This window comes from Hibiscus syriacus, unplaced genomic scaffold (assembly GCF_006381635.1).
Source record: "Hibiscus syriacus cultivar Baekdansim isolate YM2019G1 unplaced genomic scaffold, ASM638163v2 tig00113725_pilon, whole genome shotgun sequence".
NCBI classification, from domain to species: Eukaryota; Viridiplantae; Streptophyta; class Magnoliopsida; order Malvales; family Malvaceae; genus Hibiscus; species Hibiscus syriacus.
Window position 1 is genome coordinate 16,483,377 of NW_024063471.1, and position 19,492 is coordinate 16,502,868.

A 19,492-nucleotide genomic window follows, 5' to 3' on the forward strand; every position below is an offset into this window, starting at 1 on the left:
TCTCAACTTCAATTGGTAAGACTGCTTCCATCTCGTAGACTAAAGAAAACGGCGTTGCCCCAGTAGATGTTCTAACAGTAGATCGGTATGCATATAAAGCAAAAGATAACTTCTCGTACCAATCTTTGTAAGTTTCAGTGGTCTTTGTAATGATTCTCTTGATGTTCTTGTTTGCTGCTTCAACTGCCCAATTCATCTTTGGACGATACGCCACGGAGTTTGCATGTTTGATCTTAAACTGTGCACAAAGTTCGGTCATCATTTTGTTGTTCAGGTTCAGGTCATTATCTGTAATGATCCTTTCTGGTAGGCCATAGCGGCAAACTATCTCTTTCTTTATGAATTTGCAGACTGTGGACCTCTTAATATTGGCATATGAAGCAGCTTCAACCCATTTGGTAAAATAATCAATTGCCACAAGGATGAAACAATGTCCATTCGATGCTTTCGGTGTGATTGCACCAATGACATCTATTCCCCACATAGAAAATGGCCAGGGTGCTGTCATTACATGTAAAGGAGATGGGGGTACATGAATCTTATCTGCATATATCTGGCGTTTATGACATTTCCTTGCATAATCAATGCAATCTGTGTGCATGGTAGCCCAATAGTATCCATATCTCATTATTTTTCTGGCCATGGAAAGACCATTTGCATGTGTTCCACATATTCCACTGTGTACTTCAATGATGCTTTTAGCTTCGCTGGTATTTAAACATCTCAATAGCATTTGATCATTGCTTCTTCTATACATAATCTCTCCATCAAGAAAATATCCAGCAGCCATTCTTCTCAAGGTTCTTTTATCAATTTCCGATGCATTTGGTGGATAACTTTGATTTTTGATATATTGCAGGATATCATGATACCATGGTTTACCATCTACCTCTTCTTCCACATTATAACAATGTGCAGGAATTTCATATACTTGCATTTTGATTGGCATCATATCAACTTTCTTAGTTGCTTGAAACATAGCAGCTAATGTAGCCAAAGCATCTGCCATTTGATTTTCTTCTCGAGGGAGATAATTGAAGGTAACTCTCTCAAATTCTTTTACTAATTCGAGGGTAAAATTTCGATATTCCAACAATTTGGGATCTTTTGTTTCCCATTCTCCTCGCAATTGATACACCACTAAAGATGAATCTCCATATATCTTGAGACGTTTGATTTTTCTTTCTATAGCTGCTTTCAATCCCATGACACAAGCTTCGTATTCTGCCATGTTATTGGTGCAAAAGAACTCCAGTCTACTTATAAAGGGATAATAAATATTTTCTGGAGAAATTAACACTGCCCCAATTCCTCTTCCCAAAGCATTGGATGCTTCGTCAAAATAAAGCTTCCAAGATGCAGATGTGTCATTTGTTCTGACTTCTTCATTCATGGATATACACAACAAATCTTCATCAGGAAAATTGAAACTTAAAGGCTGATAATCATTTGATACACGACTGGCCAGAAAATCAGCTATGACACTTCCTTTTATCGCTTTTTGGTTGACATATACAATATCAAACTCAGATAATAACATCTGCCATCTAGCCATTCTGCCTGTCAAAGCTGGTGATTCCATTAAGAATTTCAAAGGATCAAGTTTGGATATCAACCAAGTAGTATGGTATAACATATATTGTCTGAGTCTTCGAGTAGCCCACACCAAGGCACAACATAATTTTTGTATTGGTGGATATCGAATTTCACAATCAGTAAATTTCTTACTCAGATAATAAATAGCTTTCTCTTTTCTTCCAGATTCATCATGCTGTCCCAGTACACATCCCATCGAATTTTCGAAGACTGTCAAGTAGAGAATTAATGGTCTATCAGGCATTGGTGATACTAAAATTGGGGCATTGGATAAATATTTCTTAATAATATCCAAAGTTTCCTGACATTCTTCATTCCAGACTTCAGGGTTGTTCTTTCGAAGTAATTTGAACACTGGATCACATTTGTCAGTTAATTAAGAAATGAACCGAGATATATAATTTAATCTTCCCAAAAAGCCTCGAACTTCTTTTTTTGTATTAGGTGGTGGGAGCTCTTGAATTGCTTTTACTTTATCTGGATCAATCTCGATTCCTTTTTTGCTGACCACAAATCCCAAAAGTTTTCCAGAAGTTACCCCAAAAGTGCATTTAGCGGGGTTGAGTTTTAATTGATATTTCCTCAATCTCTGGAAAAGCTTTCTCAGATTTTGAATATGTTCTTCTTCCGTTCGGGATTTGGCAATCATGTCATCCACGTATACTTCAATCTCTTTGTGCATCATGTCATGAAACAAAGTTACCATGGCTCTTTGATACGTTGCCCCTGCATTTTTCAATCCAAATGGCATCACTTTATAACAGAATGTGCCCCACATGGTTACAAATGTTGTTTTTTCCATATCTTCAGGATTCATTTTTATCTGATTATATCCTGAAAAACCATCCATGAATGAAAACCATGCGTGTCCTGCAGTATTGTCTACCAATGTGTCTATGTGGGGTAATGGAAAGCTTTCTTTTGGACTAGCTTTGTTGAGATCTCTGTAATCCACACACATTCGAACTTTCCCATTTTTCTTTGGTACGGGAACAATGTTGGCTACCCATTCTGGGTATTTAGATGCCTGTAGGAAACCTGCATTGATCTGTTTCATCACTTCTTCTTTGATCTGCAACAACATTTCTGGCCTCATTCGTCTGAGCTTTTGTTGGACCGGTTTATATTCTGGATTGATTGGAAGCTTGTGTATCACTATATCTGTGCTTAAACCAGGCATATCTTGATAAGACCAGGCAAAGATATCTTTGAACTCTTGAAGGAGATTTATCAATTCTTGTTTTATCTGGATTGTCAGAGTAGTACCAATTTTCACCTCTTTCATTTCTTCATCTGTTCCCAAATTCACATTCTCAATCTCTTCTTTATGGGGTAGAATTTGTTTGTCTTCTTTTTCTACCAATCTTAATAGTTCAGTAGGAACATCGCATTCCAGTTCATCTTCACAACCATTGATTTCTTCCAGACATATAGGTTGCTCTAAATTTATCTCTTGATTAAATTTAGGAATAAACATGCTATTAACATGGTGATACCTGCAAATTTAAGTCGGACATATTTCCGAAAGAATATAGTAAATTTATGAAATAAATAAATGTAAAAATGTAAGAAAATGTAAAGAATGATTTCCATATGAAAATTTTAAAGAAAATTTCTTATATTTAACATAATTTCCTTTACAAGATAACAAAAAGTATTCATATTTTTGAGCTAAACATAAAGATTAGTTCTGAATATTACTCTGCGTTAATATTAAAAACTATAGGAAGATATTCAGTGGTCCAATTGTTGAGTGTTTCTCCAGGAAAACATGGGCGAATCCTATCCAAGTATTTGCCAGTCTTGTTGTCATTCATGATCATGTTGATAAATAATCCATTCATAGCTTCTTCAACTATGTCTTGATCTTTCGTCAACTTTTCTTCTTTAAAGGCTTCAACAAGCTGTTGTTCTACATTAATTGTTCCCCCTGATCTGAATGTGGTCTTTAATTGTGGGAAAGACATGTGTTTCCAAAGGATTTCTTCCCCTTTCAATTTTGCCTTTCTGTCTTCACATCTTCTTTTCATCTCTTTATTCTTTTGCTGAAAATTGGGCTTAAATCCAAGCCCAAAACGATTTTTCTTCATCTTTATACTGACAGGAACTGAAATCCCTTGAAGATTCTTTCCTAACCCTTTCCCAGCTTTAGCTCCGATGCCTAAGGTTTGTCGTACCGTCATCTTGGTGCAATCAAACAATCTGGGATATGGAATTTTGCTTCCTTCTGCAATAAAGGTTGCATTGACAAATTCAAGAGCTCGGAAAGAGCATTCAAGAGCATCATCATTGGTTTCGATATATGGAACATCACTTGTTACCTACGCAATGATTTCTTCTTCAGCTCCTACGCATATTAGTTGTCCATCAACAACAAATTTCAATTTCTGATGTAATGAAGAAGGAACGGCTCCTGCTGAATGAATCCATGGCCTCCCTAATAGACAATTATATGTAGGGTGGATGTCCATCACCACAAAATCAATACTGTACACGACTGGTCCAATTAACAATGGTATTTCCATTTTCCCAAGCACTTCTTTTTGAGTACCATCAAATGCTCGCACTACATTCTGATAACTCTTCATGTGTGATTGATCCACAGGCATTCTTTGAAGTGTGACTAGAGGCATCAAGTTGAGAGCGAACCCATTGTCAATCAATACTCCTGGCAACACATGACCATGACAATGTGTCGTGATGTTCAAAGCTTTTACTGACCCCATTCCGCCTTCCGGTATTTCATCATCCGTGAACGTTATGTAATTATCAGCGGCTATATGTCCCACAATTCTGTCAAGTTTATTTAGGGATATATCTTCAGGGATAAATGTTTGATTGAGAATTTTCATCAAAGCATTTCTATGTGCTTCTGAATTCATCAATAGATCAAGAATAGAAATTCTCGCTTGTTGTTTGTGTAGTTGTTCAACCACACTATACTCACTATGTTTCAAGAATTTCAAAAATTCTTGAGCTTGTTTTTCTGTCACAGGCTCATTAAATGCTGGAAGGGATTCATCCTCAAATACCTTCTGAGGTATTACCATGGTTTTTCCTTTTGCTTTCCCTTGTTCTGAAGCATTGGATGTTTCGGGAGAGTAACATCTCCCACTTCTTGTAAAGAAACCAACTTCGCTCACTGCTTCAGACTTCGATGTCGTACCCAAACTCTGTTTTTTCTCTTCTGTTTTTTCTAGAGAAACAAATCTTCCTACCATTGAAACATTGGTAGTATAATTCCAAGGTACCTTGCAGGTATCTTTGTATGGAAATGGTAGAGGAGTGGTGATAACTACTTTCGGTTTTATTGGTGCAGGAATCGCCGTAGATGATTTCACATTAATGATCACAGGATCATTTATTCTTTGATTAGGTTTAGAATCCTCTGATGAGCAAACATCATCCTCTTTTTTCCCTGGTTCTTCTTCAAAGAATTCTATTTCTCTGTTGTTCATCAATTTTTGCACCAAATCCCTAAACTCAGGACATAGTTGAATTTTATGCCCTTTCTCCTGATGATATTCACAATAATTCTTGCCTTCATTCTGCTTTGACCTGAATTGTTGTGGAATTATACCGGCTAAAGAGAGTTGTTGGAATACCCAAACAAAAGGAGATTTAATTTCAGAAATGTTAGTTTTTGCTTTCTTTCTGTTCTCTTCCTGAATTGCATTCACGTTTTTATCTCCATGATTTGGCAATGGATGATTTGATGCAGATGGTGTATTGAATTCCAACTTTCCAGTGTTGATCAAATTTTGAACCACCCTTTTGAATGCCAAACAGTTTTCAATAGAATGACCCGTAATTCCTTCATGGTAAACACAGTGTGCCTTTGTATCATACCAAGGAGGGAATGGTGGTTGCATGGGAACCAAAGGATAGGGTCGTATGACATCTGCTTTTAACAGCGAATCATAGATCTCCGCATATGGTACTGGTAAAGGTGTAAAAGACAACCTTTCATTTTCTTTTCGAGATCCTCTGGACTCTGTTCGATTAGTGTTTGTTTCCTCTTTCTTAACCCTTGGCTGGGTTATTGTAACACTTTTCGATGAATCCTTGTTGTAAGAGTTTGCATTGTTAACTTCATTCTCTTTTTTCCGGTACATAGGTCTTTTGGAACTAGACCCCTCATTTGATTCAATTTTGCCACTTTTCAAGACATTTTCAATGAGTTCTCCAGAAATGACCAAATCTGCAAAATTTTTGGTTGCATTCTCCATTAGATGATTTAAATAAGGAGCTTTCAATGTATGAACAAATATTATTGTGGCCTCTTTTTCTGACAAAGGTGGTTGAACTTGAGCTGCTGTATCACGCCATCTCTGGGCATACTATCTGAATGTTTCATTATTCTTTTTCTCCAAATTCTGGAGATTCCATCTATCAGGAACCATGTCTGTTACGTGGCGATACTGCTCTAAAAATGCTTTAGCCAAATCTTTCTAGGATCTAATGTTGGCTTTGGTCAATTGAGTATACCATTTTAAAGCCGGTCCTGTCAAACTATCCTGAAAGCAGTGAATTAACAATTTTTCGTCCTTCACATATCCTGCCATTCTGCGACAAAACATAGTAATGTGGGATGAAGGGCATGTAGTACCGTCATATTTATCAAATTCCGGAGCTTTGAACTTGATGGGGAGGACTAAGTCTGGAACCAAACTCAACTCACTAGCGTCAAACCCATAGAATGATTCAGTTATTTCCACGGATTTCATTCGTTCTTCTAAGCTCTTGATCTGTCTGGTCAATTCTTCATTTACTTTTTGTTTCTCATTCAGCTCATTCAAATCTGGGATTAAATGCTCAGTATTAAGATCCCCTATTTTCACATCTGATATAAGCGGATTTTTGCTTGAAGATGCAGGATCCACTTGTTGATTTTCATGTGGTTTGGCTTCTTGTAATGCAGATGTACGAGCATTGATTTGTATAGGTGTAGTACCAGAATGATAAATTGGTTCTGGTGGAAAACCTAGAGGATACATAGGTTCTTGGTCGAAAGATACAGGATTTTCATGCATTTTTCCAATGATAGCCTGTCTTTTAAACATGTCCTCTATTTTCTGCATCATACTGTCTTGTGAATTTGCAATATTGGCTTCAATTTCTCCAGCTTCATTCTCATTTCTGCTTGTTCTTTATTATGTTGTTCCTCAATACGTTGTATTTTATCCTCCATAATTCTCTTAGTAGCTTGTCTAGTACCGTAGTGATGTTGTATTTCTCTTTTGGCCAGAATAACTGCGATTGAAAAATCTTTTAATATTATTTTTTCCAAATTTTAATTAAGGAATTTTATCTTAATAAATAAAATAATAAAATTATTCATAAAGAAAATTATGAAATGAATGATGAATGTATGCAAAATGTATGTATGCAAAAAAGGTATTGATCCCAAAAAGTTAACTGTCATAGAACAACTTTCATCTGCATACAAAAGTTTCTTTATAATAATTCATAACTACAGATAAGGCATAGCTTTCCTATTAAGCTCTATAATTTCTTTCATTAACCATGACACCTTCTTTCCACACTTAGAAACTGGATCAGCGTGATGCTCAATTATTTTGGCTTCAACAGCTAATTCTCCAACATATCTAGCAACTTCGCTCATTTGTACCATGGCCTCGAACACCATATTACTTCTTTCTTCACTTCTTTCAACATAGAAATCAGTTGACTTTTGCCATTGTTCATTCGTTCCTTCAAGAGTTTGCTCTAACTCAGTGATTCTGACTTGACAATTGTGCAGAATTTTTTTCAAAATCTCTAATGCGTCTTCGCAGTGAAGCACTTTCTTCATTACTTTCTTTGAGATCATTTGGTCCTAGACGAACCTTTTCTTGAAACAACGATTCTTCAAGTTGCAAAATGTAAGCATTAAACTCTGAGTTTTTGTTTCTAGACTGATCCAAGTCTTCTTCAAGTTTTGTTCGTGCTTCTTGCGTTCTTTGATTAAGCTTCTGGATTTGAACATCCTTGTTTTTGCATCTTTGCATCCAATTGCTAGCCACTTCCTGCTCTACTTCAAGTCTGGTGTTGAAGTTTTTTCTTTCTAGCTCCCATTTTTCTTTTTCAATATTGTATTCTTCCATCTTTTGGCCTCTGACTTCAAGCTCCGCAATCAACTGGTTCATTTCAGATTCAAATCCCTTGAACATGATATTTTTCTCACCTTCAAATTTATCAATGACTTCATTCTTCATCTCTTCTAAATCTTTGGCTCGATCCCTTTCTCTTTGCATTTCATTCATGATCTCGCGGTGTTCAGCCTTATTTTTTATAATTCTCTCTCTTCTGTCAATCTCAAAATCTTCCATTTTTTGCTTTCCTTTCTCAAGGCTTTTGAGTAGACGGCTATTCTTTCCTTTCAGATCTTCAACTCGTCTTTTCTCGATGTTCAATTCTCTGGTCATATGTATTGTTGCCTGGCTTGATCTTGATGCTTTCCAGGATTTATATAACTCCTGGTAATTTTTCTGTAATGCTCTGAATTCATCATCAACTTTTTCTTTATCTTTTCTCAACATTGCACATTGTGATGAATGAAAGTCAATGTCAACACCCAACATAGCTTTATCTTGTCTCATTTGCTCTAATTCTTTCGACCAGCCTTCTCTTTCTGCTTTAAACTCAGCTCTAAGGATTTCAATCTCTGATGGAACCACCTTAATGCGATCTTCCATAGAAATATCCTCTTTTTGATCTGGTAGAGGAATATTTTCATTTTTCCTGGCAGATCTTCATTCTTCATAATCAGGAGTTAGCATTTCTTTTGCTGCTTTAGCTCGGATACAAAAAGTTGTTTTCCAAGCTGTAACGGCTTCCATGATATTTCTTTTATAATTTTTACTGGGGAATGCGAACTCAGACGACTGTAATCCAGCAGTGACAGGTACAAATTGACGACCTTCATATTGTCTTATGACCAGAAGTGGTGCATATCCAATTCCTCCCCATAATCCGAGCAGCATTATCCAGTTGTAATCTCCACATTTGTAACAAAATTCTCTTTGGATTTGCCATGGGGCTCGCCAAACAATGTCATTGCTTTGCAGATTTTGAAAGGCATTAATCCACATATCTTTCTTAATTTCTTTCGGCCATTCCTGCTCCAGAAATTCTTTTAATGGTGAATAATCCGTATTAAAGCGTCGGTATGAAACCTTTTCTGTCCTCCAGAAATGACTACGGATCCAAACATATAACAACTGGGTACACCCTGAGAATCGTCCACCTCCTAGCTTTCTACAAGCATTTAACGATCTGAAGGTCTCTGCTAGGATTGCAGAAACAGGATTAATCTTTTTCAGTAGCTGTTCAAACAAATCTACCACTGCAGCTTCAACATATCCCAATACTTTTGGGAAGATGACCATACCATACATACCCAGAGCAAATAAATCGAATCGTACTTTAATATCTGGATGACTCTGAATAAGTTCTTTAATGTTGGTCCAAGCAATGCCTTCGCTTTCGCCTTTTTGTTTTGTACGGGATACCACCCATTCTTCTCGTACACCGGCAATCTTTGCTAATTTAACTCGAAAGGGTTGAGTTTTAATTGACTTTGAATAAATTCGATTCTCCAAAGCCCCTTCGATATGTAACAAAGTTGTGTACTCTTCAATAGTAGGGACCAAGTCCTCTTTATTGAGAGTAAAGCAATTGTACCCTGGATTCCAGAATTGAATTAGGGCTCTGAGTAATTCATCATCAACTTCAACATATAGCAAATATGGGATGTCTCCGTAAGTCTGATAAAACTGCAATTTTTTGTTTGAATCCCAACTTTCCCAAATACTTCGCAAATCTTGCATATCATTTCTTTTTAGCGAAACTGAAGCATAACTGGCCAAGTCAGATACATAATCATCCTGCAGACTGTCTCCTTCTTGTCTTTGTAAGTCCTCAGCCCACTGTCTTACTTCTGAGTTTAGAATTACATGATTTGAACACTTTTTATCCATGGATGAAGGCTTTCCAATGAGACAATTAACACAAGGATCAATGCCTTTTATCCTGTATGATGCTATGCAAACAGAAAAAATAAAGAACACATAAAAAGAAATGAATTAGTTTACATAATAAAGAAATTTAATAATAATATCTACCTAAATATTTTTTATTTAAACATGCTTTTTCATAATTTAAATAATTTAAATTTACATGTAATTTAATCAGTAAAGAAAATAAATAAATTAACAGGAAAGTTAGAATTCATTTCTCCTGTGTGTACACCTATTTTGGACAAAATTTCGGCATGACTTCGGATCGGAAGAGTTTCTGGGGTTTATTATATGCAGGGTTTCAGATCTAAGAATAAAGGTACCCGAATTGTCCTTGTTAGTGCCCCCTTGGGTTGCTAACCCTCAATCCTAGTCCATCACAGACTAAAATGGATCGAGTTCAATTCGAGGGGATACATTTCTCTATGCCTGACACGGAGAATAAATTCTCACGAAGACATAGAGCATATGAACCCCGAAAGTTACTTGCTAGGTCTGACACGGAGAATAAATTCTCACGAAGACGTCGCTTTCACTCCCACTTAAAAAGGACAACTCAATTATAGAGCTTTATGTTATGCAATGCAAGTGTAGTGTGTGAGGAGAAATGTTCAAACCTTTGACAGAAAAATAAATAATGAAATAAAATACTTGTAAATAAAATGAAACGTATAAATATTATGAAAATAATAAGTAAATATAAAAATTTTGAAAAGAAAGAATTAAAAATTAAATATATGAACTTTTAATTTTTAATTAATAGAGACAATTTATAATTGATTTTAAAGTTTGACCGGTCCCCAGCGGAGTCGCCAAGCTGTCGTAACCGGTTTTCGTCCGGGCACAAAATTTTAAATTTGGCGGGAAAATTGATGTGAATAAATGGTTTTGAAAATAATTTGGGAGTCGCCATCGGCCTTTTGGTTCAGGTAGGTCGAATACCTAAAAATTATTTTTTTAAAAGAGTTTTAAGAAAACCTCAAAAAAAAATGAACTGATCTGCGTTTATAACCAAAAATTCGTTCTTTTTAATAATAAAAAGGGATTCGTGGTCGATTACGTTTAGGGAAGGATTAGCACCCCTACAACGCCCAAAATTGGTACTTTTTAATTATAAATTGTCTCTATTAAAAATTTTAAAAATTCAAAATATATTTAATTTATAATCCTATTATTTCAAAATTATATAAAAAATATTTAAAAATATCGGAAAAGGACTTCTAGGTGCCTTAAGACAGCTCTTTTCTTTGATATTGATAAATATTAATTTAAATAAAATTAAATAATATTTTTTTTATATTTTTTTAATTTTAAAATACCAGAATAGGACATCCAGTTGTATTAAGACTGTCCTTTTCTTTGATATTAAAAAATAAATATTAAAAAATTTATTTAAAAAAATAAATTATTATTTAATATATATATATTTATGAATATATAATAATAAAAATATTTAAAAATATAAACAAGTAAAATTAAAACAATAAAAATACAACTAGAACGATATATTTAAAAGCAGTAAAATAAATGAAAACATTTAAAATAAATGACTAAATTATAGTAAAAATAAAATTAAAAACCTAATTCATAATTAATCAAAATTATAGGGATTAAACATGCTATTTTCTTATTTAATAATTTAGTGACTAAAATAAACTTATTTAAAATTCGAATATAAGATTAAAATAAATTAAAAATATAAACTAGGGATTAAAATATTATTTATTAAAATTAAGGGATTAAATCTGTTATTTATCCTAAATATATTATTTTAATACAAAGGACTAAAATAAATAAAATTAAAATTTAAAGATCAAATTAAAAGGATTATAAACTCGATTTAGTGACTAAAATGTAAAAATTACAAGTTGGAATGGCTTCGGATGGGGTTTACCCTTTATGAAATTATAGAAATACCCTCCCCAAAACGACGTCGTTTGGGAGAGGGTATTAATACCCTAAGCCGGCTGGCCCTACGGGCCAGTTTCTCATTTCTTCAATTCTGTTCTCTCTCTAACAGAGAAAGAACAAAATTTCTCTCTGCCTTCTCTCTAGCTTCCCTCATCGGAGGGAAGCTGGTCACCGGACGGCAACCGTCTGCCGCCATGACCGTCACCGCCGGCCACCGCATCCGGTGGCCGGAAAATTTTATTTTTATACTATTGGGTAGATCGGACCGTCCTAAGGACGGTTCCGGTGTTATTTTCTCCTAAATAGCTCCCAATCGGAGCAAATCCAAAGAAATACCTTCTGTATTTTCGAAGGTTTTGGTGAAGTTTGAAGAGTCCGGTGGCTTCCTCGGTAAGCTTCTTTCCTTTCTTTTTGTCTCTGTTTTGGATTTTTGCTGGTTGTGGGACGTTTGCTCTCTGTTTTCTGTCTCTCTGTCTCTGTTGTGGTTTCTTCTCCCTCTGTTCTCTTTTTTTTGCTCGCAGATGGGGTGATGGCTTTATAGCCATCACCGATGTGGCCATCGGACCGGTCCGAAGAGCGAGTTTCGGTGAGTCACCGGACTCCCAGTGGTGACTCACCCCATAGCCATATCGTGGACGGTTGGCGTTGGAGCTTCTGGAGCCTTCGGTTGGGACGTGGCAGCGGTGGAGACGGCGAGAGCAGCTGCGGCGGCCGCGTGGCCCTAGGGTATCATACCCTAGGGTTTGCTGCTGGAACCATCTGGACCGTTGGATCTTGCCAGATCCAACGGCAGCAAGCTGAGGCGGCTGGGAAGATGGAAACCCTAATCTGTTAGGGTTTGTGATGGGCCATTTGTAATTGGGCCGGTTGATTGGGCTTATATATTTTTTATTATTATTTATATATGTATTTAATATATTTAATAATAATAATAATAATAATGATAATAATAATAATAATAATTATAATAATAATAATAATTATAATAAATAATAATAATAAATCAATATGGGTAAAAAATTAGTATCTTCACATTGAATCTCACATACATACAACACTATACAATGCCATGCATTTAATATGAATATTTTAATAAAAACATATGCATAAACATTAAAACATTTGCATTTACATATTAAAGAGGCACTAAGTTTCATGCATATAATATGTATATTTTAATAAAAATGTAGGCCTGGACGTTAAAACATTTGCATTTACATATTAAAGATGTAAGTACTAAGTACAGATATGTAAATGTCCAAAGAGTAAAAAGATTATTTTTATCCAAGTATTAAGATTCAAAGACTTGAGATCAATTGATTAGAACTAATTATTGATTATTCATGTAATAGAAAATATACTTCATAAATAACCCTTTGTATGATCTAGATTTGCATAGAAATATGAGGTCGACACAAATGCAAATCTATTAATTTTATTTTTATTTTTATAAATTCTCTTTACTTATACGTCTCAAGAAAGTAAATTTTTAGGGGGAAAATAAGCATAATGTAAAAATTATCTCTGCAAGTTTTATCAACATAATCATTTTAGTCTTTATTTTTGGAGTATTTTGATCCAAACGTTTCATTTTGGGAACAAAAGGACCATATGTGAGTGGAAATCGTTAGTTAACAAATTGTTTTTTAAATTAGTTAACAAATTATTAACGCTTTAAAATAAGAATTTTTTTAATATAAAATGAAACGTTGAGAGTCAAAATGCTCTAAAACAAAATAAGAGCCAAAATGACTATCCAGGTAAATGATTGAGATTGAGGGTCACATTGAGTGCACAAATATGATCACAATGATTTTTTTAGGGTTAACTACTTCAAATACCACCAACGTTTCAATTTTGCAAATTTTAGCACTAATATTTACTTTTAAGTGCAATTATACCACTCTGACGTTAATGATTTAACGACAAGATGACTTGGCAACGTCATGTTGTGACGTCGTTGACGTGGATACCTCATCTAAATGAAGTCGTTTTGATGTTTCTGTTTTAATGCTCAAAAGACCCAAAAAGATGTCGTTTTGCTTGAACCCTAATTTTCCTAGGGGCTAAACTCAAAATTTCCCATTATTTTTTTCTCTTCTTCCTCCTCATCTTCATCTCCTTTTCCATGGTTTTCTTGGCAACCAAATGGTCATCATCTGACAACGACGTCTTTTTTCATCGCTAAATCCGAGAACTTCTCCTCAACGGAGGGTCGTTGTAAAATCGACCATCGACTCCATCAATCGGAATATGAAGTTTGTATTTTCTGTTTGTAGCGACGAACACTTTCGCGATGCTGGTGAAAACACTTTTGCGATGTTGGTGAAAACACTTTCGCGATGCTGGTGAAAACAATTTCGCGATGCTGGTGAAAACACTTTGGCGATGCTGGTGAAAACACTTCCTTCGGGTTTTATATATATACAAAAAGTCTCGTTCCGATGAAGAACAAAACAATGGTGATGACCGAGCAAAGCGTTGGGATCTCAAGCCCTAATGCCCTACTAATATCATTTTGGATATAAACCATAGTATTTTGAGCGATTAGCAATATGACCGTTTGAGTATTTTGAGCGGTCATCAAGATGACCATTTGAGTGGTGTAGTATAAGTTGTAGAAACTCTTGTTTTCTTTTCACTATTCTTCAGTCGTCAAATCAAATTGATCGACGGCGAAATGAACACACCAAGGTTTGATTATGTCGTTTTCGATGGATAACTAGAATATCTCGATAACCAAAATGCCGAGTTGGGCATTGTTGTAGGGTATGCATTGGCCGAGTTGTAGTTCCTCTTTAGCACACAATGAAGGGTGCAACGGTGGAATTAAAGCCGTCAACATCATGATTATCATTCCCTACCGATTAGTGGTTGAAATCACATGTTATTGATTATGTTCAAATAGTATATTTGAAATTTAGTTAAACATTCATGACATTACGAGGATATATATATATATATAACAGGATAATTGACAAGGATCCTAGAACAATGATCCAAAATTTACCCATGAATGAATCGGAAACATATGCACCAATTTTATGACGAACAAAAGCATCAATGTCGTTCAAATGAAGGACAAGTTCTCGGATTTAGCGATGAGCGTCATAGTGAAGATGGTGACCGAAAAAGGATACGATGGTCTTAACGAGAGAAATGACGAGGAATCCAAAAGATGCCAGATGGTGACCATTTAGTTTCCAAGAAAACCATGGAAAATGAGATGCAGATGAAGATGGAGAGGAAGAAGAGAAAACAATAATGGGAAATTTTGAGTTTACTCCTTAGGAAAATTAGGGTTCAAGCAAAACGACGTCATTTTGGGTCTTTTAAGCACTAAAATAGAAACATCAAAACAACATCGTTCAGATGAGGTATCTACGTCAGCGATGTCACGGCATGTCATTGTGCCTTTAAATAATTAAAGACGGAGTGGTATAATTGCACTTAAAAATAAACGTTAGTGCTAAAATTGACAAAATTGAAACGTTAGTGGTATAAATGAGTCAGTGCTTAATGTTGTTAGTATTTGAAGTAGTTAACCCTTTTTTTATAAGTACAAGGACCTCGTATACCTTTTTATCTTTAAATATTTAATAATTCAATAATATTACTTTAATGAATTAATGAATAATATTAATTTATTAAATATTTATTTTATACATTATTATAATATAATTGAGCATAATATTATAGTATTGAAAAATATAATATTATATGATTAAAATCATTTTATATTAATTAATATTAAAATAATATATTAATATTAAATATATGAAATAATAATATTTGAATATTTATTTAATTTGAAGTGAAAATTCAGAGAATAATTTACAAAAAATTAAATTAAAGTCATCTTTTAAAAATATGCAAAGAGAATACTACAAAAATGAATTACACTGATTAATATATTTTTTATCAATCAAACAATAAAGAAAAGTATTTTTAAAAAATTAATTATAATTAATTAAACAGACCCTATAAATCTATAAGCAAATATACAATTAGAGATGGGTATAGGACCCGAACTTGACATGTTCCAACCCGACTCGACTTGATCGGGTTGAATTTTAACTTATATATTTAGATATAATTACAATAATACCCCTTTATATATTATTTTCTTTCAATTAAATCCTTATTTTTATTGAATAAAAATAATATTTTTTTAATAAATATATTATTTCGGTCGAGTCAAGTAGGTTTCAAATTCTATCTCAAAAAATCGGGTTGAGTTTGGGATGGGTGGAGGATTTTTAATTTTTACGTTGGTTCGGGTGGACCGAAAATCCAACTCGACCCAACCCATGTCCATTCATATATACAACATATGGCGAGTGATATAATAATGGGTAAACTACATGATTGATTATTTTCATTTTAGATTTTTATATTTTTTCACTGAATTCAAAAATATAATATTTGGTCACTTTTATTTGTATTTAATTAAAATGTAATCATATTTGTTTTTATTTAGTTAAGATGTGATTAATTATCTTATAGACTTTTAAGTGTTTAGTAGCTGAAAAATTGACTATAATTAATGAGAAAATTAAATAAAAATTGTCACATTTTAATTAAATAAAAAATAAATAAATATTATATTTTTTAAATTTAATAAAAAATATACAAAACTAAAAAAAAAGTGATAGATCCTTTACACTCTATAATAATTTAAAAACAAAATCCAATTAAACAAAAACATAACGGGACTTGATTTATCCTAAAACATTTTTAGCCCAAAAGTTTGAAGCCCAAATATTCTTTATCACCTAAAAGAAGAAAGGAATAAACCGTACAAAAATAAAAGGAAAAACTAGAAAGGAATTCGTATAGGCAAAGCAAGCAGCAGCGTTTACAAGAACAACACACAATTAAGAAAAGAAAAAAAAAGATTAAAACTTCATCTGCAGCTGATGATTGTAGATGGTTCTTCCCCACTGCCTTTGAAGAGGAGAAGATTCACTAATATCGATTCCATGGAGGCTGCATCAGCTAAAGTTTGTCCCCTTCTTTAATTCCTTGATTTAGTATTTTTATTTGGTGTCCAAAATCTTGTTTTTTAAGTGGTGGCTTGATCCATGTTTCTAATCTGATTATTGATTCATATGGTGGGTCTGGTTCTTCTTGTTTATTCAACTGGGTTTGTTCCCTTTTTCGTGATTTTAGATGCCACTAGATATATACCGTATAATGATTTAAGAGAGTTCTTTGTATTGCTTGTTGAGCTCCACTTCTTTAACATGAAAGATAACTGAAATTCGCTTAATTACGTTGGAATGAAACTGGGTTTGTTCCTCTGGTCTTTTCAAGAAAATTGGTCAGTAGCCTCCATTTTTTTATTTTATTTTAAGAAATTGCTATTAAAAAGTTAATATAACTAGATAAAAGGGAAAACTATTTCTTCCCCTTCTCTGTTTGGTTCTTCTTGGTTTTTTGTACTATTCCTATATAAGGAACATTGTGCGTATGAAGTTGTTGGAGCTTACTAAATTTTAGTTCCTACCGTATGTTGTGCTGCTCTCTGGTGTTTGTAGAAGGGACAAGTAGATGTCTGGAAAGGTCTCGGATTTATCGTTTTTGAATCTTTGCGATCCCGGTCTTAAGAAGAGCAAATTTTAAGCACATTCAGTGTTTTATATGTCTTATGGTTGTCATACGTGTCATAGATGCAGCTTGGGTTTCCTTTAAACACATTCAGGATTTTTGACTTCCTTGCAATGGTTTTAGGCTAAGCTTGATGCTGCAAAAGAGAAATTTAGACGAGACATTCGTGTATTTGAAACTGCAGGACCATTGCCAACTCAAAATGAAGTGCCCAACACTGGTATGGCCCGCCAAAACATATTTTCAGACTTTTAACTTGCCTATTGACTAGAACTGACAGTTCCTATGGTAAACCGATCAAATGCAATGCTATTTTTTGGGCAGAGGAGTCAGATGACTTCTACGAGTTCACTGCAGAAGATTATCGTCGAGTGATGGCAACTAAAAAGGAAGGTAATGTTGCCAATGAAAATAACTCATAATCATTACAATCTTTGCCGCTTCATCTAGATATTTTTAGCTGTTGATATCGGGGTTATGTTATGACAAAATGACTGGCACACTCGTTGCTGGAGACATTTGCACTGTTTGAAGTCGATAAAATTGTTAACAGATAAGTTCCTGAAGACACGAAAAATTCGAGAAGCAGAAGAGGCAGCCCGAAGATCAAGAATAACAAAGGTACTTTCTATTTATTTCTTGCCACTTCCTTTGTTGATCTCTTAGTTGTTTACATGTTTAGAGTACTTAGATCCCAATTATGAGAAAACTTCATCTAGGATGAGTAATGAAACATTGAGTAGGTTGTATCGATTTCCTTTTTGATAAGTTTCAATGTTCATGTGCAGGCTGTGATAAGGGTTCGCTTTCCTGATAACCAAACATTAAAGGTCACATTTCATCCCTCAGAGATGATTCAGTGCTTGGTTGATCTTATCACCAAAGCGATTGCCCGACTGGATTTGCCTTTTTATTTGTGTAAGTATATTTAAGTATAAACACTTCGTTATGTAATACTAACTGTATGTTGGTTGTGAAGCTAATGAGTTGAATTTTATGCCCGTTATCCTAAGAAGCAAATAAAGGACATGACACAGGATTTTTTCTCTGCTGGTTTCATTCCGGGTGCAATTGTGTATTTCTCTTATGATCTCCCAAAAGGTTAGTTCCATAGATTGGAAGTTATCTGATTCGCAGTATGATTCACACTGGTTAATGTTGCTTTGAAATGTTTAGGTGACGAAGCTGCAGCTGCAGATTCAGCAGCCTTCCTTTTAGATGATGTCAAGTCCTTGAAAGGTTTGGAGGTCATTGCCGGTGCTGAGCAGCCAGCGCCGGTTCAATCTGCCCCGGAAACTGCTGCAGGTGCCAGTACAGTTTCGTCCCCTGTTGTTCAAGCTAACAAGCCGAGTGATAAAAAACCGGCCAAGCCAAAGTGGTTTAAAATGTGATGGGAGTTCAACCACGTAAAACGTTGAGCTTCGTATTGGGGTTTAGCACTTGTATTCCCCATATCCATATCTCCATAGTTATACCGAATCTTGGCCATGTTATCTCAACTGCCTCGGATTTAAAGGAGAAATTTGTTTAGTGATGCTGAACATGTGAAGAATGATTAGACTTGCAGAAAAAAAAATGTGAATATTTTGTTGTGTTATTGTTTACAATTTCATTATTATTTGTAGAACATCCAAGTCAAGTAACTTTAAAGTATGATATTTCCCTCCAATTTAGTATCGTAGGATTTGAGCGGGATTGAAAAAAATGGCTTGGAGGTCTAGGGTTTTATTTTTTTTATTGATTCTGATTGGTATTTTTATTGGGTAAAATGATTCCCCTAATTTCAAAATTAGACATTAATTTTTTTTAATTTAAAAATTGAGTAATTAAGAGGAAGAAATAGTGAAATATTGAGGTAAAAAAAAATTGGGAATTGGGGATGGTGATTTTTTTTTTGAATTAAAAGTTAGGCAAAAACCAGGTGGTTGATAAGAAAAAATATAGTGGCAGTCATTCGAATTCATTTATTGTGCAGACATAAAATTAACAATCATATTGGCCTTGCCTTGGATCTACTTGAAGTCGATCGACGAAGCTTTGTCATAAAGGGAGGCGATTGCATGCACATAGGCATACGAGACTTGGGGAGAGGGTGGAGGAAGAAGCTTAACCACATCCACTTTGGATAATGTTACGTTCAAATCCATGTTCCCATGCAAGACTCGAGCCTTCGAAAACTCTCCATAACATGGCATGGAGGACAGAAGATATCCCCGACGACCTTCATGATCTCGGAAGCTTCCACCTGTAGAACCAAAGCCAGAATTGCGAGAAACGATAGGATCAGTGTTCATGCAAATCCATCTCGATGGGGGTGGTTACCAAGAAATCAGTTCAGGCAAAGTCGAAGAGTT

At 34.6% G+C, this 19,492-nt stretch overlaps 1 protein-coding gene across 2 annotated transcripts; it reads left to right on the top strand.

The window, feature by feature from the left end:
* The first annotated feature begins 16,381 nt into the window (after positions 1 to 16,381).
* On the top strand, positions 16,382 to 18,530 carry LOC120187785 (plant UBX domain-containing protein 1-like). 2 transcript variants are annotated; one of them, XM_039191422.1, is made up of 6 exons: positions 16,382 to 16,531; positions 17,262 to 17,358; positions 17,463 to 17,531; positions 17,692 to 17,759; positions 17,927 to 18,239; positions 18,315 to 18,530. In XM_039191422.1, the coding sequence occupies exons 1-5, from the start codon at positions 16,448 to 16,450 to the stop codon at positions 18,068 to 18,070; spliced, it is 462 nt and encodes a 153-aa protein (XP_039047353.1). In that variant the 5' UTR covers positions 16,382 to 16,447; the 3' UTR covers positions 18,071 to 18,239; positions 18,315 to 18,530. The 2 variants fall into 2 exon arrangements, with proteins under 2 accessions (XP_039047353.1, XP_039047352.1); XM_039191421.1 differs by having other exon boundaries at positions 18,330 to 18,530.
* Positions 18,531 to 19,492: the final 962 nt, after the last annotated feature.